The sequence below is a fragment of the Anabrus simplex genome, chromosome 1 (assembly GCF_040414725.1).
Source record: "Anabrus simplex isolate iqAnaSimp1 chromosome 1, ASM4041472v1, whole genome shotgun sequence".
In the NCBI taxonomy this organism is placed as follows: Eukaryota; Metazoa; Arthropoda; class Insecta; order Orthoptera; family Tettigoniidae; genus Anabrus; species Anabrus simplex.
Genome location: NC_090265.1, coordinates 648,610,066 through 648,634,213, shown reverse-complemented (window position 1 = coordinate 648,634,213; position 24,148 = coordinate 648,610,066). Strand labels below are relative to the sequence as shown.

At 37.1% G+C, this 24,148-nt stretch overlaps 1 protein-coding gene across 4 annotated transcripts in view; it reads right to left on the bottom strand.

Moving 5' to 3' along the window:
- Nucleotides 1–24,148, bottom strand: part of trc (Serine/threonine-protein kinase tricornered) — a 101,833-nt gene that overhangs the window by 28,986 nt on the left and 48,699 nt on the right. For all 4 annotated transcript variants that reach the window (XM_067135780.2, XM_067135781.2, XM_067135779.2 and 1 more), the window contains one exon: nt 15,463–15,845. In XM_067135780.2, coding sequence (XP_066991881.1) covers nt 15,463–15,845 — 383 coding nt within the window. The remainder of the gene's footprint in view (nt 1–15,462; nt 15,846–24,148) is intronic.

Here is a 24,148-nt window from a genome sequence, read left to right as displayed (position 1 = left end):
AGCTCCCGCTTTAACATTATATGGAACAGAATCAATGAGAAATAACAATACAGTCATGCCACACCCCTTCTGACCACAAGAAAGTTAACGAGCCATTGAAAATTTTTGCTACAGTGGAATGATTTATTCGGTCAGCTATTTGTATATTAAGAAGAAATGATCTGCTACCTGCATTCATAGCACCAACTACAGCACTCACATGCACTGCCCTGATGCATCTGTAGATTCTACAGAAATCCATGTTTTTGTACTTCAGTTCATTCAGAATATTACAGATCTTGAAAACACTGTGGAAGATAGATTTTGTGCAATGGAGATTCGTCCAGGACTCTTCTGTTTGTGTATTTTTCTAAAAATTCCTGAAGTTGCCTATTATTTAATTTCCAAAATGGAATGTTGGAACTAACTAATGTTCAATATAAGTCTGCAAAAATGTATCACTTGAACTTGACTGTTTACTACACTGCTTGTAATTAGTTGTTAATTTAACTTGGATTTATTCTTAATCTTCTCCTTATGCCATGTTGTATTAATATGCTACCAATGCCATGTTTCTTCTAAGCAGAAACACTTCTCACATGCCAAACAAGACTTTGCCACCCTAACTGAGAATATTTCTACCAAACTTGTTTAGATATTTGTGCAACAACACTGATTGGATTTTGTAGGCGGCATTCCTTAACTACAGCACTGACGCACGCTCTACTGAACCAATGCGGGATGGACAACTAACATATCGCAGACCTGGAGCTGTGAGTCAGCAACTAGGAACTCAGGGTTTCACCAAGCATGAGACAACATACCAAAACCCAACAAGACTGCTTAATATGTTGTTAAATGTTTTGTTTCTTGAGGTATTTTTTCATTTTATTCGATCATCAATTAGTTTTGACAGACTGACGAACCTAACAGTTATAAATTAACTAAGTCGAAACTGAATTTGTTTTGTTTTTGCAAGTTGCTTTACGTCGCACCAACACAGATAGGTCTTATGGCGATGATGAGACGGGGAAGGACTAGGAATGGGAAGGGAGCAGCTGTGGCCTTAATAAAGGTACAGCTCCAGCATTTGCGTGGTGTGAAAATGGGAAACCACGGAAAACATTCTTCCGGGCTGCCGACAGTGGGGTTCTAACCCACTATCTTCCGAATACCAGATACTGGCCACACTTAAGCGACTGTAGCTATCGAGCTCGGTGAAACTGAAAACAAATGGTGGTACAAACAAATTTGGCTTTTAAAAACAAGAATGTGGGACAGGTCCTTGGATACTGTAGCATGTACGCCAGTGCGGTTGATACACATTGGCGGCGGTATACACTCAACACCAACATGCTCACACTTACTGTACAACCGACAGGTAGACAAATCTTGACAAAGCCGTAAAAAACTATTTAAAATAGTATGTGTTTGGTCTACCTTGTCAATACACTTTTATAATTGAAAATCATTTATTCAAATATGCTTCGGGAATTTTCGTTTCTTGATCTTTACCGCTGCATCTCCGAACATCTTTGTCTCAAGCTACCATCTACTCTGTCCTGCCTGTCAATGTCTTTATTAGTAAGAATCCATCTGTAAGCTTGCACATTTCATCCACTTCACCTCCAACATCATCTACAGAATTACTTACCAGGAAAGGACTTCCATTTAGAAGACTCTGACCATTGACCCTGGAAGCCACCAGGAATTGAGGGAGTCTTTTGTCACTTTCAATGTTCAGAACTGTGGAAGTACATCTCTCCCTTTCCTTACCTTTGAAAGACGCAGTTTTAAGGATGGTATCCTTGGATGAATTAAAAATTTAAAAAGTGGGTTTCAATTCTGATTCCACGTGTAAGCTAGGGAAATATTTGTTCAACCTTCAGGAAAGCGCTGCATGCAGAGGATAGGCTTTATACTCCAGAGAGTGCCCAGTATCTGGAATTTGGTCACTAAAGACTACTCACCTACTGTCGACCAAAATATTATGTCCACTCGAGTTCGGAGGTTGTTTATGAAATAACCGACTGGCCCACTGAAAATCCAATAATACAATAATTTTCTCTCATAAGGAATAGTAAGCTTACGTCCTCGTCCCGAGGCGGTGCAGTTCTTTTCAGGCACCCCCTCAATGGACGTGAGCTGCATGTACCATTCTATAACAGCCCTCTTGCCATTCTTAAATCTCTGGCATTGCCAGCAATCGCATCAGGCTCCCCTAGGACGACAGCAAGTAATGCTAACTGGTATGCTACGGAGGCGGACAGCTTTTCTTTTTACAATTTGCTTTACGCTGCACCAACACAGATGGGTCATATGGCAATGAGGGGATAGGAAATAGCTAGGAGCGACTGTGGCATTAAGGTACCCCACCATTTGCCAGGTGTGAAAATGGGAAACCACGGAAAACCATCTTCAGAGTTGCTGACAGTGGTGTTGAAGGGAAATGTTTTCCATTACCTTATAATGCCATTTGCTTCAGTGCTGATTCCATGTAATTATTAAATACCGGAAGAATGTTTTAAGCATACGGTGAAGCAAATGCCACTTACATGCAACTGTAATCAGTAGACTTAACTTCCAGTGTAGCGGGGCATGGCGTGGGGTTTAGCACTATCGCGGCAACTTCGCAGGGTCTTCCCAGCACAAGCCAGCTACACATCCATGTTGTTCTACCCAATACAAATACAAACTGATATAAAAAGTGAAATAATTTACGCATTTCACAGTCATACAGCATAACTATTGGATACGTAAAAATTACAACGCGACCAAGAACGTGATTTTCCAACCACCCTAAGCAGAGAAAAAGTTCCCTCAGAAAATTGATGATAATAATTTTCTTTCTTGGAAACACAAAAGTCTGAAATTTATAAACTATATTTAAAACATCCCAATGTATATTGTGTTAAAATTTGGATTCGGTCAGATGATGGGTGACAGGTTTTGGAGAAACGTCTTGAAGTTGATGCATGGTTGAAACACGCTTAAAAACTGGCACTTTTTGCGTTCCACTTGTGAAAAAAAATATTACAATATAAATTTAAAATTTGAAACTTACATGACCTAATGTGGAATGAAACAAGGAAAATTACTGTGTTATTGGATTTTCAGTGGGCCTATTGGTTATTTCAGAAACAACCTCCGAACTCGAATGCGCATAATATTTTGGTCAACAGTAGTAACCACGCATCACCTTGTTAGTCTGGCTCTACACCGAGGCCAGTCCAGCATGGGTAATCCTGAAGTGGTAAAGCTTTCGGGATAAAAAAAAAGCACACAAGCTCTCCCACACTGACGTCAAGGTCCTAGTGTCCCTAGAGGGGAGATGTCTTATGAAATGGATACATCAGAGATCCACAACCCAGTATGCTGATGGAGGACCTTTGACTAAAAGCTAAAAACCCGTAGTCAAAAGTCAAAAGACATCATCTTCAGTGTTACATAGGTGACGGAAATTTTTCGCCAATGATGGGAGTTTTAACGAACAATATGATTTCAAGCTTGAAATATTAGATAAGTTATCAAAAGGGTTTCCTAGGTCTAGATAGTCAATCACCTGGTGTCAGAAAAGAGATCAGCGGGCATAGTTTATGAAGGAATGAAACACAAGAGCCAAAATAGTAAACACTGTAGGATCCTGTTGTGAAAGGTTAGAAAACAATGCTTAATTAATAAGAACTGCAGTTTCTTGCAAGATTATATACTGTACGCGCACTTTTTAGTGATAGATTTTTGTATTCGGTGAGGAATACGAAGGGAGCACTGTCGGTTCCGGTAAACACTGCCAACTGAATGGAAATGAAATCTGAATTGAATCGATAATATGATCGATCGATATGAATTTTCTAAACCTTTATTATCTTAACGCCATCAACTGTGTCACACACACAATATATAATACTATATAATATTTCCCGATGCGAAATGTGTTCCTAGCATGAATTCTATAGTTTGGCTTTGCTGTGTAAACAACAACAGTACGAGTACGTAAAGTGTACACCAGATGTCGCACAGGGATGATAAGCGATTCTTAGTTTGTGTTTCATAGGTTGCCAATACGAATCTCCAAAGATTACCGAAGTCGACCGATTCAGCACTAGGGTGTAAATCTATCACTAAAAAGTGCGCAGATAGTACTGCACACAAGGGTAAGTCAATGCAAGAGTGACTCTGATGAAAGACTGTCGCCACCTTCATAACTACTGAAGATTAGCCCTCTACCAGCACTAAACTCAAATCCTTAAGATTATAAGATGTGGTTTGGACATGAGGATATACTCTGTATGGACGAAGATCCTAATACTGAAAATCTGAAGTGCTCCCTGGAGGGAGAAGTGGTAAAATTTCTTCTTTTGATTATGTGTGTTATTACTGATGAGAGGCCAAAGAAACTTCAAGTTAGAGTTAAAGCAAAAGCTAACGCTAACCGCTTTGAGGGCAGACTGGTCCAGAAATCATTTACAATCAACAAGCCGAAAGAACATTTTAAAGCATTAATTCGTAATTAATTTATTCTTCAAAACTTTGAAACAATGCCAGACGAAGTACAGTAGAAGTCCATATAGCAAGAATTCATCACGGCGAAAAATTTACTTGCTATAACTGATTGTAGCTATATCACATTTTTTTAAAAACTCGGAGATAACCCCATATACATTAAAATTGGTATGAAACGGTAATAAGTTTGTTCAAAACTTGGGTGTTTGCAGATGATATCCACACTATGGCTTCCTCGTTTGCTATTTTTTGAAATTCGATACTACATGAAAGTGTATGTTTAATTTCATTCTGAAAAAATTATAGTATCACTCCAGAGGCCTCTGTGGCAAATGTTCAAATTTTGTTCTTCAAACAGCATCACCTAACCTAACTGTATATGAGTCGCCTAAAAGCAAAACGGATAAAGTCCACTTTAAAAAAAAAATGAGATATTGGTAGAAATATATCGGTAAAAGATGTGTCTATTGAAGCATGAAATAATATACTAGCAAAAGCCATAAAATCCTTAAGTATTTCCCGTTTAAAAACTCAGGTTGGATGCAAAACGGATAAAGTCCACTGTCTACGGGGAGAAAAGAGGTGGCGATCACACTTCTCAGAAGTACACCAACAAGAAGAAAGCATTTGTTGCATATATTAGTTCACTAAAGTGTCTTGAATCCCACTACTGTCGTAGTAACACTTGTATAAGTTACCTTAGTTCTGATCTAAAAATCCAAAAGCTGGCTAATGCTTACAACGCCCAAGCTGATGACAGTGTGAAAGTGAAGAACTCCTACTTTCGTTACATTTTAATCGTAAGTTTAACCTATTATTTGGATCACCTAGGCTCGACGAGTGCTCCACTTGCCTTGAATTTTCAGAGAGAATTTAGCCGGAAACTGATCCTATTAAGTTGTCTCCACTGGAAACTAGCAAGGCAATTCACAAGAAACGGGCACAAGCCTTTTTTTCGATACTCAGAGAAGTGAACCAGGTGTACTTACACTGTCTTTCGATTGTCAGAAGAATTTGTCACATCCCAAAATTCCTGATCAGGAAACTTACTATTGGCTCCAACTCTACCTGTTCAATTTCTCTATTGTTGTTGGAAATTCCAAGAGCACAATAACACCAGATAACTGTTTCAGCTACATATGGACTGAGGGGACCTACCCGAAAGGTTTGAATGAGGTGGCATCTTGCGTTTACCACTGCTTGCAGAACTTGGACTTAACGAACATTAAGAAGATAAAGCTTTTCGCCGACCGATGTGGGGGACAAAATAAAAATAGAACGATGATAGCTATGATCCAAAGGAGGTTCCTGCAAACGCCAAGAGACGTAGAGGAGGTATAGTGAATTTTTCCAGTAAGAGGTCATTCCTTCATTCCCATTCATCGGTTATTCGGTCTCTGTGAAAAAGAATTCAAGAAGAGAGAAGTAATCGAAGATCCATTCGTCAACCAGGGATTGACATGGATATATTTAACTGGAAACAAGAGGCAACAGAGCACATGAAACCTATGAAAATGAAATGGCGTATGGCTCTTAGTGCCAGGAGTGTCCGAGCAAGTTCAGAACTGGAACCTACAGATCCCTGATGAAAACTAAGAAGAATGTGTCGCCTATACACCCTTCACCTGTTCGAAAGAACACCACTTCAGTCAATAAGAATGAAGTGTCAGATGTGAAAAAGCTCCTTGAATTGCACTTTGGCTCTGATTGGAAGTTGAGCCCATCACTGAAATTCTACGTTGATTTCTTTGACTCTTGGGAGAGTCATCAGTCAGATGTCAACGAAAATGACGATAATGAACTTTGCAGTGCAACAGAAGAAGCTCCTGAACTGTGTATTTAAATGTCTACCCAGGGCACTTTTAAACCATACTGAAAGAAACATGAATATTATATCTTCTCGTATTTTGTGCTTTTAATAAATAGTAGCAAAATGAGTAAAATCAATACTGCTAACATGCAAAATTAATAAAGTCCACTTCTTAGAAGCAAAATCAATAAAGTCCACTTTTAAAACAGCAATAACAGTCTAAATAATAATACTATGAGTATTATTACTAGTTCTAATAATCAGCGATTTTCTCAAAATGTGCTGGAGTGGACTTTATCCGTTTTGCTTTTAGGCGACTCATATGTATCATGAAAATGCATTTCAAGCGCATGTAGAGAAATGATGACTTCCTCGCTACAAAATTATATGGGAACAGCCTTTCTGAAATTGAACTAGACGTGAGAAAATATAAACTATCCTCTGAATCAGAGATATACTCTACCATATCTTGAGGTGTATCACATTCTTACTTAACTTCAGTATAGAACATTAAAGATTAAGGGATCATTTACTTCAGCCTTTATTTCTAACGAGTTAACTACTGCTATCGGCCACGTTCTTTATGCATTTATTAGGAAAACGTGTTATCCTCTTTCATTTTGAAATTTCTTTTAGAGAACAGCAGTCGACGAGCATTACTAATCAACTCTGACATCGCCTTTGAATGTCGAGAAGAGAGCTCGCAAGTGTACACAGTGAGAAAACAACACGTACCGAAGATGACCAATCGCATTTTGTGGCAAATATTTCAGTTTTCTTATTCATACAGCGTCACCTAACCTAACTTAACCATGCTATACAGGACTTTTGTATCCATCACTTGGCACAGGCCAGAGTAAAGTGTAGCTTTCACCGAAGTCCCAGTCTCATCCATGGCTGTGACAATATGGAAGCTGCTGGGGTATGGGTGGTGCTGAGTATTGACATTCAGAGCACGACTAGTGCATCTGAGTGTTATGAAAGGTGTTGCTCATAGGGTCAGTCGTGCTGCAATAGCACTTTCTGACCCAGTGAGGAAAGCAATGGCAAACTACCTCACTCGTCGTCTTGCCTAGTACGCCTCATTTTGGTGCTGCCATTGGTTTTTGCGGTTTCCTTATAACCGCATAACCTTTGGTGGTGCTATTTGAGGATCCAACCAGCCTCTCGGCTGATGACCTAACAGACAGACATGTATCATGAAAACATATTCCATGCGCCAGTAGAGAAATGATAACATTCTCGCTATAAGTTTACATGGGAATAGCCTCTCCGAAATTTAACCAGACACAAGTAAATATAAACTAACCTCTTAAATCAGTGATGCACTCTGCCATATCTTAAGGTGCATCACATTCTTATTTAATTTCAGTGTAGAGTATTAAAATTAAGCGATTGGTTACTTAGCCTTTATTTCTAACGAGTTAACACGAGCTATTGACCACGCTATTTATGTATTTGTTACGAAAACATGTTCTCTTCTTTCAGTTCCAATTTTCTTTACGGAACAGCACTTGATAGGTATTACTAATCAACTCCGATATTGCCTTCGAATACTGACGAAAGAGCTTGCAAGTGCACATAGCGAGAAAACGATACTAAAGGTCGCATTTTGTGGCAAACGCTTCAGTTTACTTATTCAAACAGTGTCACCTAACCTAACTTAACTGTATTATATATATCATAAAAACATATTTCAAGCGCCAGTAGAGAAATGATAACCACCTTGCTATAAATTTACATGATAATAGCCTTTTCAAAATTGAACTAGATGCGAGAAAATATAAAACTAACCTCTGAAATCAGATAAATGCCCTCTGCCGCATCTTCAGATGTATCCCATTCTTAATTAATTCCTGTATTTAGCATTAAAATTAAGCGATCGTTTACTACAGCTTTTATTTTTAAGAGTTAACAACTGCTATCGGACATGTTATTTACGCATGTATTATGAAAACATGTTCTCTTTCATTTCAAATTTTCTTTACGGAACAGCAGTTGACAGGTATTACTAACCGACTCCGACACTTCCTCTAAAACAGTGATACTTGTCATTATATGAATGTTTCATCTAAACAGTGTTATGTGGCTGAGGATGTTGATAATATACGAAACATGTACCACTTTTAACCAGTAAGTTGTCTTAAGCAATTTAGAGTATCGACAAGGTGGAAAATAAAAAATATTAGTTGTGAATCGCCTTTGAATGTCGACAAGAAAGCTTGCTAGGGGACATAGCGAGGAAACTAAACTGAAGATGATCGATCGCTTGCATTGTAATTGCTGGGTGCATAAATGTCAGTAACGGAAAAAACTGTGGACACTTAATCGCTCTTAATAATGGATGCGTCAGTGGTAGGGCTCTCACTGTAACCAAAGGATAACGCACAGTTTAATATAGGAATTTTGAAGGGACAGACAAACACTGCCGTTATAACGGGGTTCTCATTATATCCCGTACTCGTTATAGTGGACTTCTACTGTATATCAATGCAGATCTTTTTTTGTTACAATTTCTCTTTCAAAACAATCTTGAGTGGTTTCTGAATTTTATTAGGATTCTTACATTCTTTAAATGATTTCTCATTTAGAACAATTAATTAACGTTGAGTGGTTCCCGAATTTTATTTATATGAACCTTACATTCTATTCTTAGTTTAGTCAATGTGCAATTCTACCTATATGACCTTGGTCTTGCATATAAAATGAATGTTTTCCCTTATTTCTGCTAATAGTAAACAACATTCAGGTTAGCACATCTTTGCAATTCCCATGCAGTCAGATACATTATTTTATTACATGTTCTAGTAATTTAAACATACTAGCATATAGTGTGTACAAAATCACCGCAGCTGGAGAAAACATCCTATGTGCAGCAATTGGTGAAAATGGGCTTTTGGTATTACTGGAAATGCTCTAGAACAAACAATTCCAACTGAGGAGCTTTCACAGCCCCAGCCGACCCTGGCAGCAGCCCCGGCGCTGAGCTGTTGCACCAGTTAGGTGGTGGGGGAAGGAGGGGAAGTGGCAGAGGCAGAACCACAGGTCAAGTCAGAGCGCAGCTTATGAAAACAATATTATTTATGACAATTCTGCGAACACATAAACACACAATTTATTCTGTACACACACTGTGTTTGCCTTAATGTACATTTAGCGTTTAAGTCGATTGTTGACATCGTTTTGCAGCAACTAATTTACCAATATTGGATACAATCAATTTGGCAGTAGAAATTCTAAGTATAGCCTCTAAGACAGCATCAGACAGAGAAGTCCTAGTTCTACATTTATTTAAATTCAGAATTGAAAAATTGTTCGCATGCATAAGTTGTACCGAACATTGACATAACTTTTAAGGCAAGTGCATGAAGTCTGGGAAATTCTTGTAGATGAACACCTTTGTAAAAGGAAATTAAATCATCGCTGTACTGGTAGTACCTGTCCTCTAGGATTGCATCGCACTGTAGTTTTATCAACTCTGTTTGGAAATAATATGGTGATTTTTCAGGACGCACTGAAAATGGGGTCATAAATCTTTCAAGTTGAGGTGCCATATCATTTCTTTGATTCGGGCATTGCATTCATCATGCAAAGTCTGTAACGACGTCTGATAATCTCCAAGATTTTTGTGAGTAGACAAATGTAATTATTTTAATGAACGAAAATTGTCAAAATTTCCAGCTTCAAGCAGATTCAATAATAAACTCTGCATATGAAAGCCTTAATTTATCACACAGGGTCCTAATCAATTTGTTTCTCCCTTGCAATGAAATATTTATCATTCAAATACATGTCAGCTTCCCATTGTTTATTCCGCAAAGTTGGTTGTGAAGAACCTTTCATCTCCATGACAGAGCAATTTCTTCAATTATTACAAAGAAGGTTCCTAGCACTTTCGCGCAACTCAACCACAGCACAATACAATAAAACGGAATGTCGCTGCATTCTGCCTCGAGATCTTTTAAAAATTCTTCGAACTGCCGATGGTCAAACCTTGCTTTCTGCAGAAATTTACACATTTTGACACAGTATTCACAACAGATATAAAGTTGCAAAGGTTTTTTGCACATAATTGTTCTTGATGTAAAACACACTGTACCAATAATATTGGAGGTAACCCAGCATCGTGCACCTTCCTTTTGATGCGGCCTGCAAAACCTTGCCCATCCGACAACATTGCTGGTGCTCCGTCAGTAGTGACACTACACAGATTTACGAGTGATAAGCCCATATCGTTCACTGCGTCTTCAACAGCTGCTAATATATCTGCACCAGTGGTAGTATCTTTGAGGGGAATGATGTCCAGTAGTTCCTCAGTTATAGTGAAATCTTTATCGACTCCCCTGACGAAAATAGATAGCTGTGCCATGTCACTTTTTTCAGTAGTCTCATAGAGAGCAATCGAGTACTTTTCGAAAGAGCCGCATATGTTCCGCAATTGCTCTTTCAGGTCAGCACCAGTTCCTGTACACGACGAGAGATGGTTTCTTTTGACAAGCTTATTGCCTCAAAGTAGGCCACAGCACATAGACACAATACTTCCAAGCACTCTATTAAACATTCTTTTACAAATTCACCGCCAGTAAAGGGTTGCCCACTAGTTACAATTTTCAGAATTTTCAGAGCAACAATACAACTTGCTCAAACTGCACCTTCTGAAGTCTTGGGTTCAACTATCTGTGGGACAGGGAGATTAATTATCTGTGTTTTCTTAGCAGCACATCTAAACCTAATACCAAACAGTTCTTAATAATACAAACCCAAAAACAAAAACAAATCCCCTAAATTACACGTAAAACAATTCCTAATGAGTAAGTTATTACTTACCTCTGAAGAACTTAGCAATTCGGATTTTAACTTAGCAATTCGTTCAGTCCTTGCTGCGCCAACAATGTCATCGTAGGTTGAAGTATGCTTATTGTGGTAGTGTCGTCGAACGGTTGAAGACTATACGCTTAAAATGACATGGCAAATTAAACAATGAGCTTTCCCTTCCGTATTGACAACAAAATATGAATCCACCCATGAATGATTAAAAGACTTTTTTAACAAAGAAGAAACCAACTACTCCGCTGTCCTATCGATAGATTCTACTGAGAATGACACAGAGAGAGAGAGAGAGAGAAAATGAGAATGAATGTACTGTCTCTTACGCACACATGCACCGACCACTGCATGGGGAAGGTGGGGAAGGAGGGGAACGGTACTGCTGGGTGTAGCGCTGATGAGCCCCAGCACCAAGTGCTCGAGTTGGAAAGGCCTGCTCTAAAATCCGATTAAAATATCCTATATGACATTTCAAAGTCATAGCTGCTTTTTCAGAAAATATTCTACCTCCTACCTAACAGATTATTACATTAATTTATGCTAACATAAACAAGTGAAAAATTGTATAGTACAAGTAACATGTTGAGTGACGGCGTGAGTTTACATGTACGAATCTGCAAACGTGCTTGCGTGCATGTTTGTGCGAGTGCAAGTGTGAGATTATGTATTTTATGCACTGTACCATTATTCCTGCTATTATTGAAATCTGAACTATTAATTTCTTATAAGCTTTAAATTTCACACCCCTTCTCCCCTCCCACCTTCCCCTCCTCCCCCTACCTACACCTCTGTTTACAATGCCTGCTTCCTACAGCAGGTCAGTGCTTGGTCCCTGCCCACTCCTTTGGTACATGGCCTGCCTGCTTCTTCCAGATTGTTCTACATCAGACATTAGAGGTGAGGCTCATAAATAATTTTTCTCTTTTAATTTTTCTGTATGTTTATTCATTCCTAATTCTGGCTATCATTTCCAGATTTACTTCTTTGTCTGAGGTCCTAAGTGAACTTTAAGACATCATATCTTGACAAGAAGATTATAACCATAAATTTTGTTATTATATGTAATTTAATGTTATAATTATTCCTGCAACATTGTCTTTGCCTGTTATACATATGTTTTAGTTATCACATAATCTGTTAAATTTATATGGCTGAAGATCACTAAGTGGCTGAAACTACTCCCAAGACTTATGTAATATCATTTACTTGATATATTGTATTGAAAATTTACTGTCAATTTAGTCTTATATAGAACTATTAATTTGGTGAAAATTTCAAAATAATAAACAATGTAATCTAATGAAACAAATCTCTTCTGTGCCATTTCCAAAAAATAAAATCTCCTACGTGCAACATCTGGTTGTTGTTGTTGCTATTTGCTTTACGTCACACCGGCACAGATAGGTCTTATGGCAACGATGGGACAGGAAGGGCCAGGGAGTGAGAAGGAAGCGGCCATGGCCTTGATTAAAGTACAGCCCCAGCATTTGCCTGGTGTGAAAATGGGAAACCACGGAAAACCATCTTCAGGGCTGCCGACAGTGGGGCTCGAACCCACTATCTCCGAATAGTGGATACTGGCCGCACTTAAGCGACTGCAACTATCGAGCTCGGTAATAAAATTATATTTATTTTGTAGCAAATATCAACATTCTGCAGATATTTAAACATCAAATAGAAGCTAAGGGGTAATGATAAGTAAGAATTGTTCATAATCTTGGTCATTAACTACATTTCTTAACACGTTGGTGACTGGGTCCGAACGGAGGCTACTAACCCCTGTTGACCGGATAGTTCAAGCCTGCAATAACAAATTTACACTGCTGCGCTCAAATTCAAGTAACGCAAAATCTATTCTAGATATCGACCTCAAACTTTTAAATTATGAACTGTATTACAGTAAAACCTCGTTAATTCGAAGTCGTTGGGACTCAAAAATCGGACTTCGAATTACGTGATTTCGAATTAACCGCCAATTCGCAATTAAGAAGTACCAACCCTTGCCGCGTTACAAAATATTCTAAGGCCCGTTACTGCATGCAGTTAACCTTGATTCACAGTTTATACCTTTCAAATGCCATGAAAAAAGAACTATTTCCAAAATGTATCCAAGAAGGTGCATTTACAGTATTCAAATAATGCACTCTGATATCTCACTGGTAAACATAACCTCACGCAACGAAAGAAAGAAAAAAAAAAAAGCACGATTCAAAGACGAGGAGAAATCTATGCTGGCTCCCATGTGTAAGTGCTTTGTTGATTGGATTACTATACTGTATGCATTTTAGATGCCTTGTATTTACACAGAAAGTACCCGATGCCCTTAAAATCGAACTTTCCTATGACTCTATCCTTGTACGATTTCCCGCCATGGCACTTCTCTCGTACTTCAGAAATGTAAACATTTGCCGCGTCACAAAGTGTTCTAAGACCCATTAATACATACAATCACCTCGATTCACAGTTTAAACCTTTCAAATGCCATGGAATAAAACTATTTCCGAAATGTATCCAACAAGGTGCATTTACAATGTTCAAATAATGCACTTGGATAAATCACTGCCAAACATAACCTCATGCAATGAAAGAAAAAAATCGCACAATTCAAAGACGAGAATAAATTATGCCGGTTCCCCTGTGCAAATGCATTATTTTTTTGGATTTCTTTACTGTTTGCATTTTTATTATAGATGCTTTGTACTGGCATGGAAAGTGCCCGACGCTCTTAAAACATTGTGGCTTATCGAACTTTCCTATGACGAGGGGATAAAGTATCTCGCTTCCACGTGCATTGCAACGCACTACTATGTCCCCCATCCCTCACACTTGTACGATTTCCCGGCTGGCAATTTCTCCTTTAAAACCATAAGACCGTTTGGGCTCGCATTAAAATAAAGCAACGCAGTTTCACCGGCAATGACAATAGTGTTCGGTGCCTACGAATTTATTATATGAGCCACGTTTGTTCATCAACTGTCGGCATCGCCAGTGTTCGCGGATTCTGTTTTCCCGTACACTGCCTGTTGCGTGATATTACGGCGTTCCTTAAAAGGTTGAATACAAAAGAATTCCGATTTCATTCAACTTAGCAATCATGAAGCGCACTGTAGACCCACCGAAGTGAGTGTAAGTGCGTAAAGCTACCCCTCCACGTTCCGGAACGCGCGTTTTATTATGTTTTATTATGACGCGGAGCGGATAATATTTTGAGTTGAAATTACTCTGTAACATACCGGTACTATTGTTTTAAAATGGAAAGGCAGTTTCGAATTAAAAGTCTGAATTTCGGTAATGGGGCCGATATTGTACTTCGAATTACGAATTATCCGTATTTTGAATTAAACAATTGAAATAATATGCAAAACTGTATCTCATGTTTCCGGGAACGAGAGCTTCTTCGAATTAGGCGGGATTTTGAATTAACCGATTCCGAATTATCGAGGTTCTACTGTATCTTCTGAGAAGCCACTGACTGTATCTATACCTACTACATACAACAAGTGTTATCTATACTCGACTTGTGTGCAACCGAGTCTCTGCTGTATTACAACACATGAAATTGTTGTCCACGATATGACATAGGAGTAAAAGCACTGTCAGAATCACTCCTAATTAGAAATATCTAATTCAATGTCTCTAGTTACATCTGATAACTGTAGGTATATCTGATAACTGCTCTGCACATAATTCACCACAAATATCCATACTTGTTAGCAACTGCATGCGCTGCGCCATGTTTACAGCTGTACTGAAGCTCCAATTAATAGCTCGACATTTCTGATATTATTTTGTTATGAAGGTTTAAAGAAAAGAAGATGATGGAGCAAAAGCAGCCTTATACTATTTATTCCATGATTACACCATTTAAAACTTATAATTCCAATACCAAATTGTAGCAGCGATCAAGGAAGCATGAGGTCCATAAAAATGAGAATTCTCGTAGCCACTCACGTACAGTCAGCCGAGAAACTATGAGAATTCTCGGGGCCCGTCACCAATGCGTTAAAAATGGAATTTCTCTCTCCTGTAAAATTTTGTGTATTACACACAGGAGTTTCTTCCCGGCAACGACGAAATATAAACTGATAAGTAGGAGCCATGTCCTTTACAGCTGATCTAATGCAGCTGCACCAGTTAATATACAGGCTTATAGTGAAGAATACCATGATCAACCAATGTAGAAAGGTTCCATATGCATTCAAACTTATTACGAATTATACAACACAAGTATGATAAAGAATTTGGCAGTATTGCTTGGTGACTGTTAAATATTTAAAATTTAGAAACTAAAGTTCTGGTAATATGATTACCAGAATATCAGCAATGTACAGAAATGTACATACCTCCTGGTAGGAACTCCATAATTAAATAGAGGTTGATGGGATCCTGGAAACTATAATACATCTTCACCACCCACTGATGATCAGCTTCCACTAAGACATCTCTCTCAGCTCTGACGTGTGCAACCTGCTCTTTCTCTAACATGTCAGCTTTGCGTAAGATCTTCATGGCATATACATGGCCAGTGTCCTTTTTTTGCACCAATCTCACTTCACCAAAGGCACCACGACCAATCACCTTCAAGGGCTCGAAATCCTCAACACCAAGACGTGACCGTTTCAGCCGCAAGAACTCTGTTTCTTTCTGCGCATGTTGCTGGCGCTTCTCTTGTTTCTGTGCTTCTGTCAGTCCTTCATCTTTCAGAGATTCTTCCAATTTCGCTAACCTAAAGTGATAAAAAAAGGGCATAATGAGATCATTTGAAATACAGATACAGTATACATCTTGATTATAAACTGTCATGCCTTTTAAGGTTCAGCCTGCAGGTCTCTATGAATTAGCTATATGCCTCCACAATATTCTATGCCTCATTTAGTTCCACACAGGTTATAAAAAAATCTGAGTCTAACCATAGCCGCCTTTGTCCCTCTACTTTCTTTACCCTCCCTGGCTGAGTTGATTATTTTCCTACTCATTCCGAGAGACCTCCTGCCATTGTTCCCACTTTCTCACTACTTTCATATAGTTATTTTTCAACTTATGAATATGATATCCTGAGTCCACAACTCCTATGTAGTGAAGTTGGTCTGAAAACAGATCAGTTTAAAGACAGTTTTGTGAGGGAGCAGACTTTTTTCTTAGAGAAAAGGCAAAATGCTTTTACCCTGCCGAGTCAATTATTCTCCTAAGTAACCTTTCATCCTCCTCCATCATTTGCCTCACATGACCCCACCACTGAAGCCGTTTTATGTGTACAGCTTCATCAACCGAGTTCATTCCTAACTTAGACTTTATCTCCTCATTCCAAGTACCCTCCTACCACTGTTCCTACCCATTTGTACCAGCAATCATTCTTGCTACTTTCATAACTGTTACTTCTAACTTATGAACAAGATATCCTGGGTCCATCCAGCTTTCGGTCCCGTAAAGCAAAGTTGGTCTGAAAACAGACCGATGCAGACTGCATTAGCTTTGCTGCACCTTGATTCAATCTCACTACCTTACTATACTACCATCCTGGGAGAATACACATCCTAAATACTTGAAATTATCTACCTGTTACAGCTTTGTATTTCCAACCTGACATTCAATTCTCTCAGGTTTCTTACCTACTGATATCACTTTAGTCTTGACAAGGATTATTTTTATATCACACTTAGTGCACCTATTTACAAGTCCCAAGAATTACACTGCAGGCTTTCAGCGCAAGCTGCCATTAAGACCAAGTCGTCGGCATAGGCCAAACTGCTTACTATATTTCCACCTAACTGAATCCCCCCCTGCCACTTTATACCTTTCATTAAATGATCCATGAACAAAGGTTAAAGATTTCAGCCTTGTCTAACCCCTGTAAGTACCTTGAACCAATAACTCATTCTACCACCAATTCTCACTGCAGCCCAATTGTCAACATAAATGCCAGTGATAGTTTTTAATAATTTACCCTTCATCCCATATTCCCCTAGGTACGGCTAACTATTTTTCCCTTGTTACTCTGTCATATGGCTTCTCTCGATCTAGGAAACAAACATAACTGTCTTTTCCTCTTGTAGCAGTTTTCAATTACCTGGTGCATACTGAAAACCTGATCCTGACAGCTCCTCTGGTCTGAAATCACACTGGTTTTTCTCCAACTTACTTTCAACCATGTATCTCATCCTCCAATCCAAAATGGCAGTGAACACCTTGCCTGGTATACTGATCAATGAAATACCACAATAGTTGTTGCAATTCTTCCTGATTTCTTGCTTATAGATAAGTGCAATTACTGCTTTGGTCCAATCAGAAGGACTCTATGAAGCCATTTCATCCCTGCCTTTCCACTATAATCCACCATTTCAGGTTAAATTTCATCTATTCCTGAAGCTTTATGACAATGGAATTTAGTTACTATCCTTTTCACTTCCACAAGTGTAATTTCACCAATACCATTGTCCTAAATAATATAAATATAATATAGAATACACTACAACACTAAAACATATTTGTAAAATAAACACAAATTTTCAAATAGAAATATTTTTAAAAAAATCTATCAGAAGGATGCTTTCAATATTCCAAAATGTTTGCTAACTTAATAAAAGAATGCACTCTGCATTTAGTACCTTGTGACATCAATCTACTAAGTAAAAAAACTGCTGCATATGTACTCCATTGCACGAATCTTTGCCGGAGGGATTTGAGCGGACTAATAGTTGTGCATGTTGCAGTAGGTTAAATCAGAGCGCACAGTACAGTCTACACATGTGTATCATTGTGCCACTAGTACCAAGTTTGGTTGCATGTTGGATGCAGAATTACTATTCAGTATTAAAGAACTTGTAAACACTCAAGGAAATTATACAGAAGTTAGCCTGTCATTGCACTGTATTTAGAATGCAGACGTCCCCAAACAAATCTTGCCAAATGTGGTATAAAATATTTCTCTGAAATAAATAAATAAATAAATAAATAAATAAATAAATAAATAAATAAATAAATAAATAAATAAATAAATAAATAAATAAATAAATAAATAAATAAATAAATAAATAAATAAATAAATAAATAAATAAATAAATAAATAAATAAATAAATAAATAAATAAATAAATAAATAAATAAATAAATAAATAAATAAATAAATAAATAAATAAATAAATAAATAAATAAATAAATAAATAAATAAATAAATAAATAAATAAATAAATAAATAAATAAATAAATAAATAAATAAATAAATAAATAAATAAATAAATAAATAAATAAATAAATAAATAAATAAATAAATAAATAAATAAATAAATAAATAAATAAATAAATAAATAAATAAATAAATAAATAAATAAAATAAATAAAATAAATAAATAAATAAATAAATAAATAAATAAATAAATAAATAAATAAATAAATAAATAAATAAATAAATAAATAAATAAATAAATAAATAAATAAATAAATAAATAAATAAATAAATAAATAAATAAATAAATAAATAAATAAATAAATAAATAAATAAATAAATAAATAAATAAATAAATAAATAAATAAATAAATAAATAAATAAATAAATAAATAAATAAATAAATAAATAAATAAATAAATAAATAAATAAATAAATAAATAAATAAATAAATAAATAAATAAATAAATAAATAAATAAATAAATAAATAAATAAATAAATAAATAAATAAATAAATAAATAAATAAATAAATAAATAAATAAATAAATAAATAAATAAATAAATAAATAAATAAATAAATAAATAAATAAATAAATAAATAAATAAATAAATAAATAAATAAATAAATAAATAAATAAATAAATAAATAAATAAATAAATAAATAAATAAATAAATAAATAAATAAATAAATAAATATTTTTACATGTAGTAATGAAATGCATAGAGGAATTCTGCATTACAATTTATAACCATTACTGACTCCATGCTAAACAGAATTTCAAGGGATGACTGGATGGGGTTTTAGAAACGGCATGCCTATCTATTCACATAAATAATGGGCCGTGAACAATTACTCAAGTTTTTGTGTACACAGGGGAAAGTTAAGATGACCTTCCCCCATCCCACCTCAGCAACTTGTTTGCCTGCACCTATGCTTACAAAACAAGTGACAGTATTGGTGTTTAGCTTCTGTCACACAAACTCCTCGAGTTCGGTGCAGTTGCTGTGAAGTAAAAAAAAAAAAACTCTGTGAATGATAAATTGACCATAATTTAAAGTGAATGGAAGAATGTGTGTGTATTTTATAAAATTGTGTTCTTTTTTAGCCTGCTATTTTTCCCCAATCATCTGTTTTTTTGTTTTGCTATTTGTTTTTAAGTCGCACCGACACAAATATGTCTTACGGCGACGATGGTATAGGAAAGGCCTAGGAATTGGAAGGAAGCGGCTGTGCAGGGTAAATCACATCCGCCAACAACTACATTAAAATAATAATAATAATAATAATAATAATAATAATAATAATGATCGTATGGCCTCAGCTACCGTGTGCAGACATTTCAATTTGACGCCATCTGGCTGTCTGCTCGTCAATTTCGACGTTTCGTTTTACTCTAGGCCCACTAGATGGCAGACCGAGTAAACCGAAACTCTCTTGGAGGTCTATGGCTGAGATTTTTAATGAATTTTGTTGGGTAAACACCAAATGTGTCACCAGAGATCTTTTACATGCCGACATCGTACGACATGGAGTGTCTAATGGACTTTTTTCCGCCCTTCAAAAATCCGACTACTTCTGCCAGGTTTGAACCCGCTATCATGGGATCAGGAGGCCGACACTTTACCAACTGATCCACAGAGGCAGCTAACAACTACATTAAATCGAGCTTTTACTGTATAATTTTCTATAGTTTTGTAAATAGGAAAAGAGGCGAGATCTTGTAATCCCCTCTCCAATCTCAATCTCTGTTAGCTTTGAAAAAACTAACATGCTGCTGCATGTAAGAAGTGATAAAAGAAGATTGGCTAAAAGAGCACGTAAAAGTTAAAGATTTCGAGAAAGAATACTGGTACTGTGATGTACTAATGGAACACGAGATTTGAGAGAGTAGTGATACATATTGGTTTGGAAAGTAGTGATGTAGACAGTGACTAGGTACCCAATTCCACCACAACTAGGGAATTGGAGAGTAGCTTGACTGATTCGGCAGGAGAGAGAACTGATACAGCTGATGAAATTACAAGTTCAACTTCAGATGCTACTCGGTAATGAATTATTGTAAAATGTATCTACAAACCATTTAGTTTCATTTGAATTAGTTTCATTTGTTTTAAAATTGCCAATGGTTTTTAATGTTGCAGTAACACACTGAAGGTTTTCAGCGACATAAGGATGAGAAGGGGCTTTACTTTAAAATAAAAGGCTTCTTATTACACTGATTTGTATATCTGTATTTGTTAATGTCTGCCTGGTGACAATAACAATGCAATACGGAGTGTACCTTTCTCCCATCTAGTCCCCTGGTGTGCCACTACATTTCAGTAAAGAGACACCAGCGCACTCATATATAAACGGCCAAAACTCATGCAACAGGTAATACATGGAGCAAATACTAGCTCAGCACTGTTTATATCCTGCTCATTTATATTTATCAATCCCATTTAGGTAATGAAGTAAACTGTAAATACTGATCGTATCCAGTACAGAGTACAGTATCCATAATTTTCTAGAGTAGGTAATCTATAAAGCCTTCACTAGTTTGATTATTTCCACTGCATGTATCAACTTGGAAGACCTGGGTTTGAATCTCAATTCTGCAACAAATAAACAATGACTGGGTTGAACACTTGGAACAAGATGCACTCCGCATTACAATGACAACTAATGAGCTACCTAGTCTGAAAATTTAGCCCTATGGCAGGAACTGACATCTACATTAGCAGAGTCCTCCATGTTGATCACACACGGTCTTGACGGAAGGAAGGCAGTCACTTGTCATCCATCTATAAGTTCACGAAGACTGCAATTCTGAGAACTCTAAACGTTACTAAATAACGAATTACAAGAACATTTGCATAGCATCAATTATTAAGAAGTTTAGTTTGATAAGTGGCATAGTCTTCGGTCATGAATGAAAACCTACAACCTGTTTTCCAGTCAATGACCGGGTCAGGGATGGGATGAATGAAGCCCCCAACTTGCGGTGAGGATATGAATTGTACCGGCTGCCGAGGCATGTCGTACTCCTCTGGGGGAAAGATTAATGACTGACAGATGAAATGATAGTGGAGAGTGTTACTTTACAAAAGAAAATATTTATAAAATCCTCCTATCAATACAAGTCAATACGGAATGAGATTCATAACTTGCAACAGTGGAGAGTGTTGCTGAAATGAAAGATGACCAGGGAAAACCGGAGTACCCAAAGAAAAACCTGTCCTGCCTCTGCTTGTCCAGCACAAATCTCACATGGAGTGATTGGGATTTGAACCACGGTATCCAGCGGTGAGAGGCGGGCGCACTGTCGCCTGAGCCACAGAGGCTCTAGTATTTGTTCATAAATAGTTTCAATTGCTTTTCCATGACTTCTCTTTCAACAGCAGACAAATGCTGAAATACAGTATTATTATTTTAAAATGACACAGTCATTATTCATCATCATTTTAGTGATGTACCACTGGTGCAGGGTCCACCATAGTCAACAATATTATTATTAATTCTTCTAGTCAACTTATGTTGTATAAGTGTAGTTGTTCTAGTTCAGTAACGCTGAAGAGTTTTCTTACATAGGAAGCAAAATAACAGCTGATAGCCAACTGGTCAGCAGAATTAACCAGGCAAAGACAGCCTTCAATACAAAGAGAAAGCTCTTCACATAAAAATATCAGCTTAAAAATGAGGAAACAATTAGTTAAAGACATATGTATGAAGCGTATTTCTGCACAGAAATGAGACCTGGACACTAGGGGTGGCACAGAGGAAGAGGGCAGAGGCCTTTGAACAATGGTGCTATAGACAAATACTGAAAATTCCTTGGATAGATAGAGTTACTAGTGAGGAGGTAATGGAAAGAGTTGGAGAAACCCAGAGCTTGTCAATGAATATGAAGAAATACATGGATTGGACATATATAATCAGACATGAGAGTTTATTAGCGTTCATCCTGGAGGACTCTGTAAGGAAGAAATTGTACGGGAAGGCCTAGACTGGAATATATTCGTAAACTGGTGGAGGAGCTGGGATGCCAATCATATGTAGAACTGAAGAGAATGTCACAAAACCAAAACCTTTGGAAAGCTGCTGCCAACCAACCTTAAGAGGAGGAGGAGGAGGACAACAAGGAGTTCCAGTAAATAATCCTGACTGGTCGCTACCTCCGTATTTCTTTTTTAGCTGTACCTATTTTTAAGTATTTTCTTTGGTGTATTACTCCTTTGATTTTTCTTGTCCTTTAATTACTGTGATTGGAACTGACTTGATGTGCTTGGTCTGCAGTGCATTGTGGTACAGAAGTGGTAGTAGAGGTAACCTATAGAAGAAAAAAACCAATGGAAAGTCAAGATCGCCAAAAATTCATCTCTACGCAGACAGTCAAGGGCGGGGTATGGCAGAAGGCGTCAAGGATGAGCTGCATAATCCAGAAACTGAGGTTTTAGGACTAATAAAACCAGGTGCCAAAACTGAAGAAGTCCTTTCAGGTTGTGATCCTGTGTTAGAGAAGGACAATTATGTGGTGATTGTGAGTGGTACAAATGACATTGCTGCAAATGGTGAGGAACTAATTACGACCCTCAGAGGTAAGATTTCCAAACTACCTGACTCAAAAGTAATTGTAGTTAATGTGCCACACAGGTATGACCTTATAGAGGACTTATGTGTAAACAAAGCTGTACATGATGTAAATATAAAAATCAAGAGATTATGTAAGAGTTTTAGAAATGTCTATGTAGTAGATACTTTAGGTCTTGGCAGGCTAATGTTCACTAGGCATGGGTTACATCTGAACGGTAATGGAAAAGCAACTCTCTGTAGACAAATTGCTACAATTATCAACAGAGATTTGCAAATTAATATGCACTTAAGAAAACCCATACCACTAAATTGGCATATACAGGGAAACTTGCCAGAAAACCCAGATCTTTGAATCAAGGTCTACGTACAAAGATCTGGGTTCCAGGAACATTCTCAACTCATGAGTCAAATGTTACCCAATTGCAACAGTCAAGTTCTAGGAAGGAAGGGGGTCTGAGATTGCTCTTGGTAAACTGTCAGAGTGTAGTAAATAAACAATTAAAATTCGGTACACTGATGGAATCTTATGAGACTGATGTGGTGATAGGAGTGGAATCGTGGTTGAGAGAAGGGGTGGGTAATAGAGAAGTATTCCCAGAAGGGTATACAGTCTATCGTAGAGACCGAGGAGCTAAAAAGGGAGGGGGGTGTTTATTCTGGTGAAGGAAACTTATTGTTCACATGAATGGTTTACCGATGAAAGGGATGAAATATTAGGGATAAAATTAGTTTGTGATAACATGAAGGAGGTGGGAATTATAGGAACATATAGGCCTGGAAGAGAGGAAAGAGACATGGAAATATTTGAGAAAATAATAGATTATACTCATAAAAACAATAATAATGATATGGTAATAATTGGGGGAGATCTAAACTTGCCTGAAGTTGAATGGAATGGAGCTGCAAGTGAAGCCCATGAACAGAAACTGGCAAAGAAGTTAATTTGGGAGGGAGGATTTACACAAGTAGTACAAAAAACGACTCGCCTCAATAACTTGCTAGATGTATTCTTGGTTAAACCACGGGAAATTGTTGATAAAACTGAGGTAATTGAAGGAATAGGCGACCATAAGGCTGTAATAATGGATGTAAGACTCGTACCAAAAATGCTTAATAAGAGGGTTACACAAGGCAAGAAATTATACAGAAAAACTAAAGTTGATGAATTTGGGACTTACCTTAAATCACAATTCAGTTGTTGGATAAGTGAAGGAAGTAATGTGGATACACTTTGGGCTAAATGTAAAGGAATCATTTGGGAAGGAGAGAAGAGATTTGTACCTCCTAAGAGG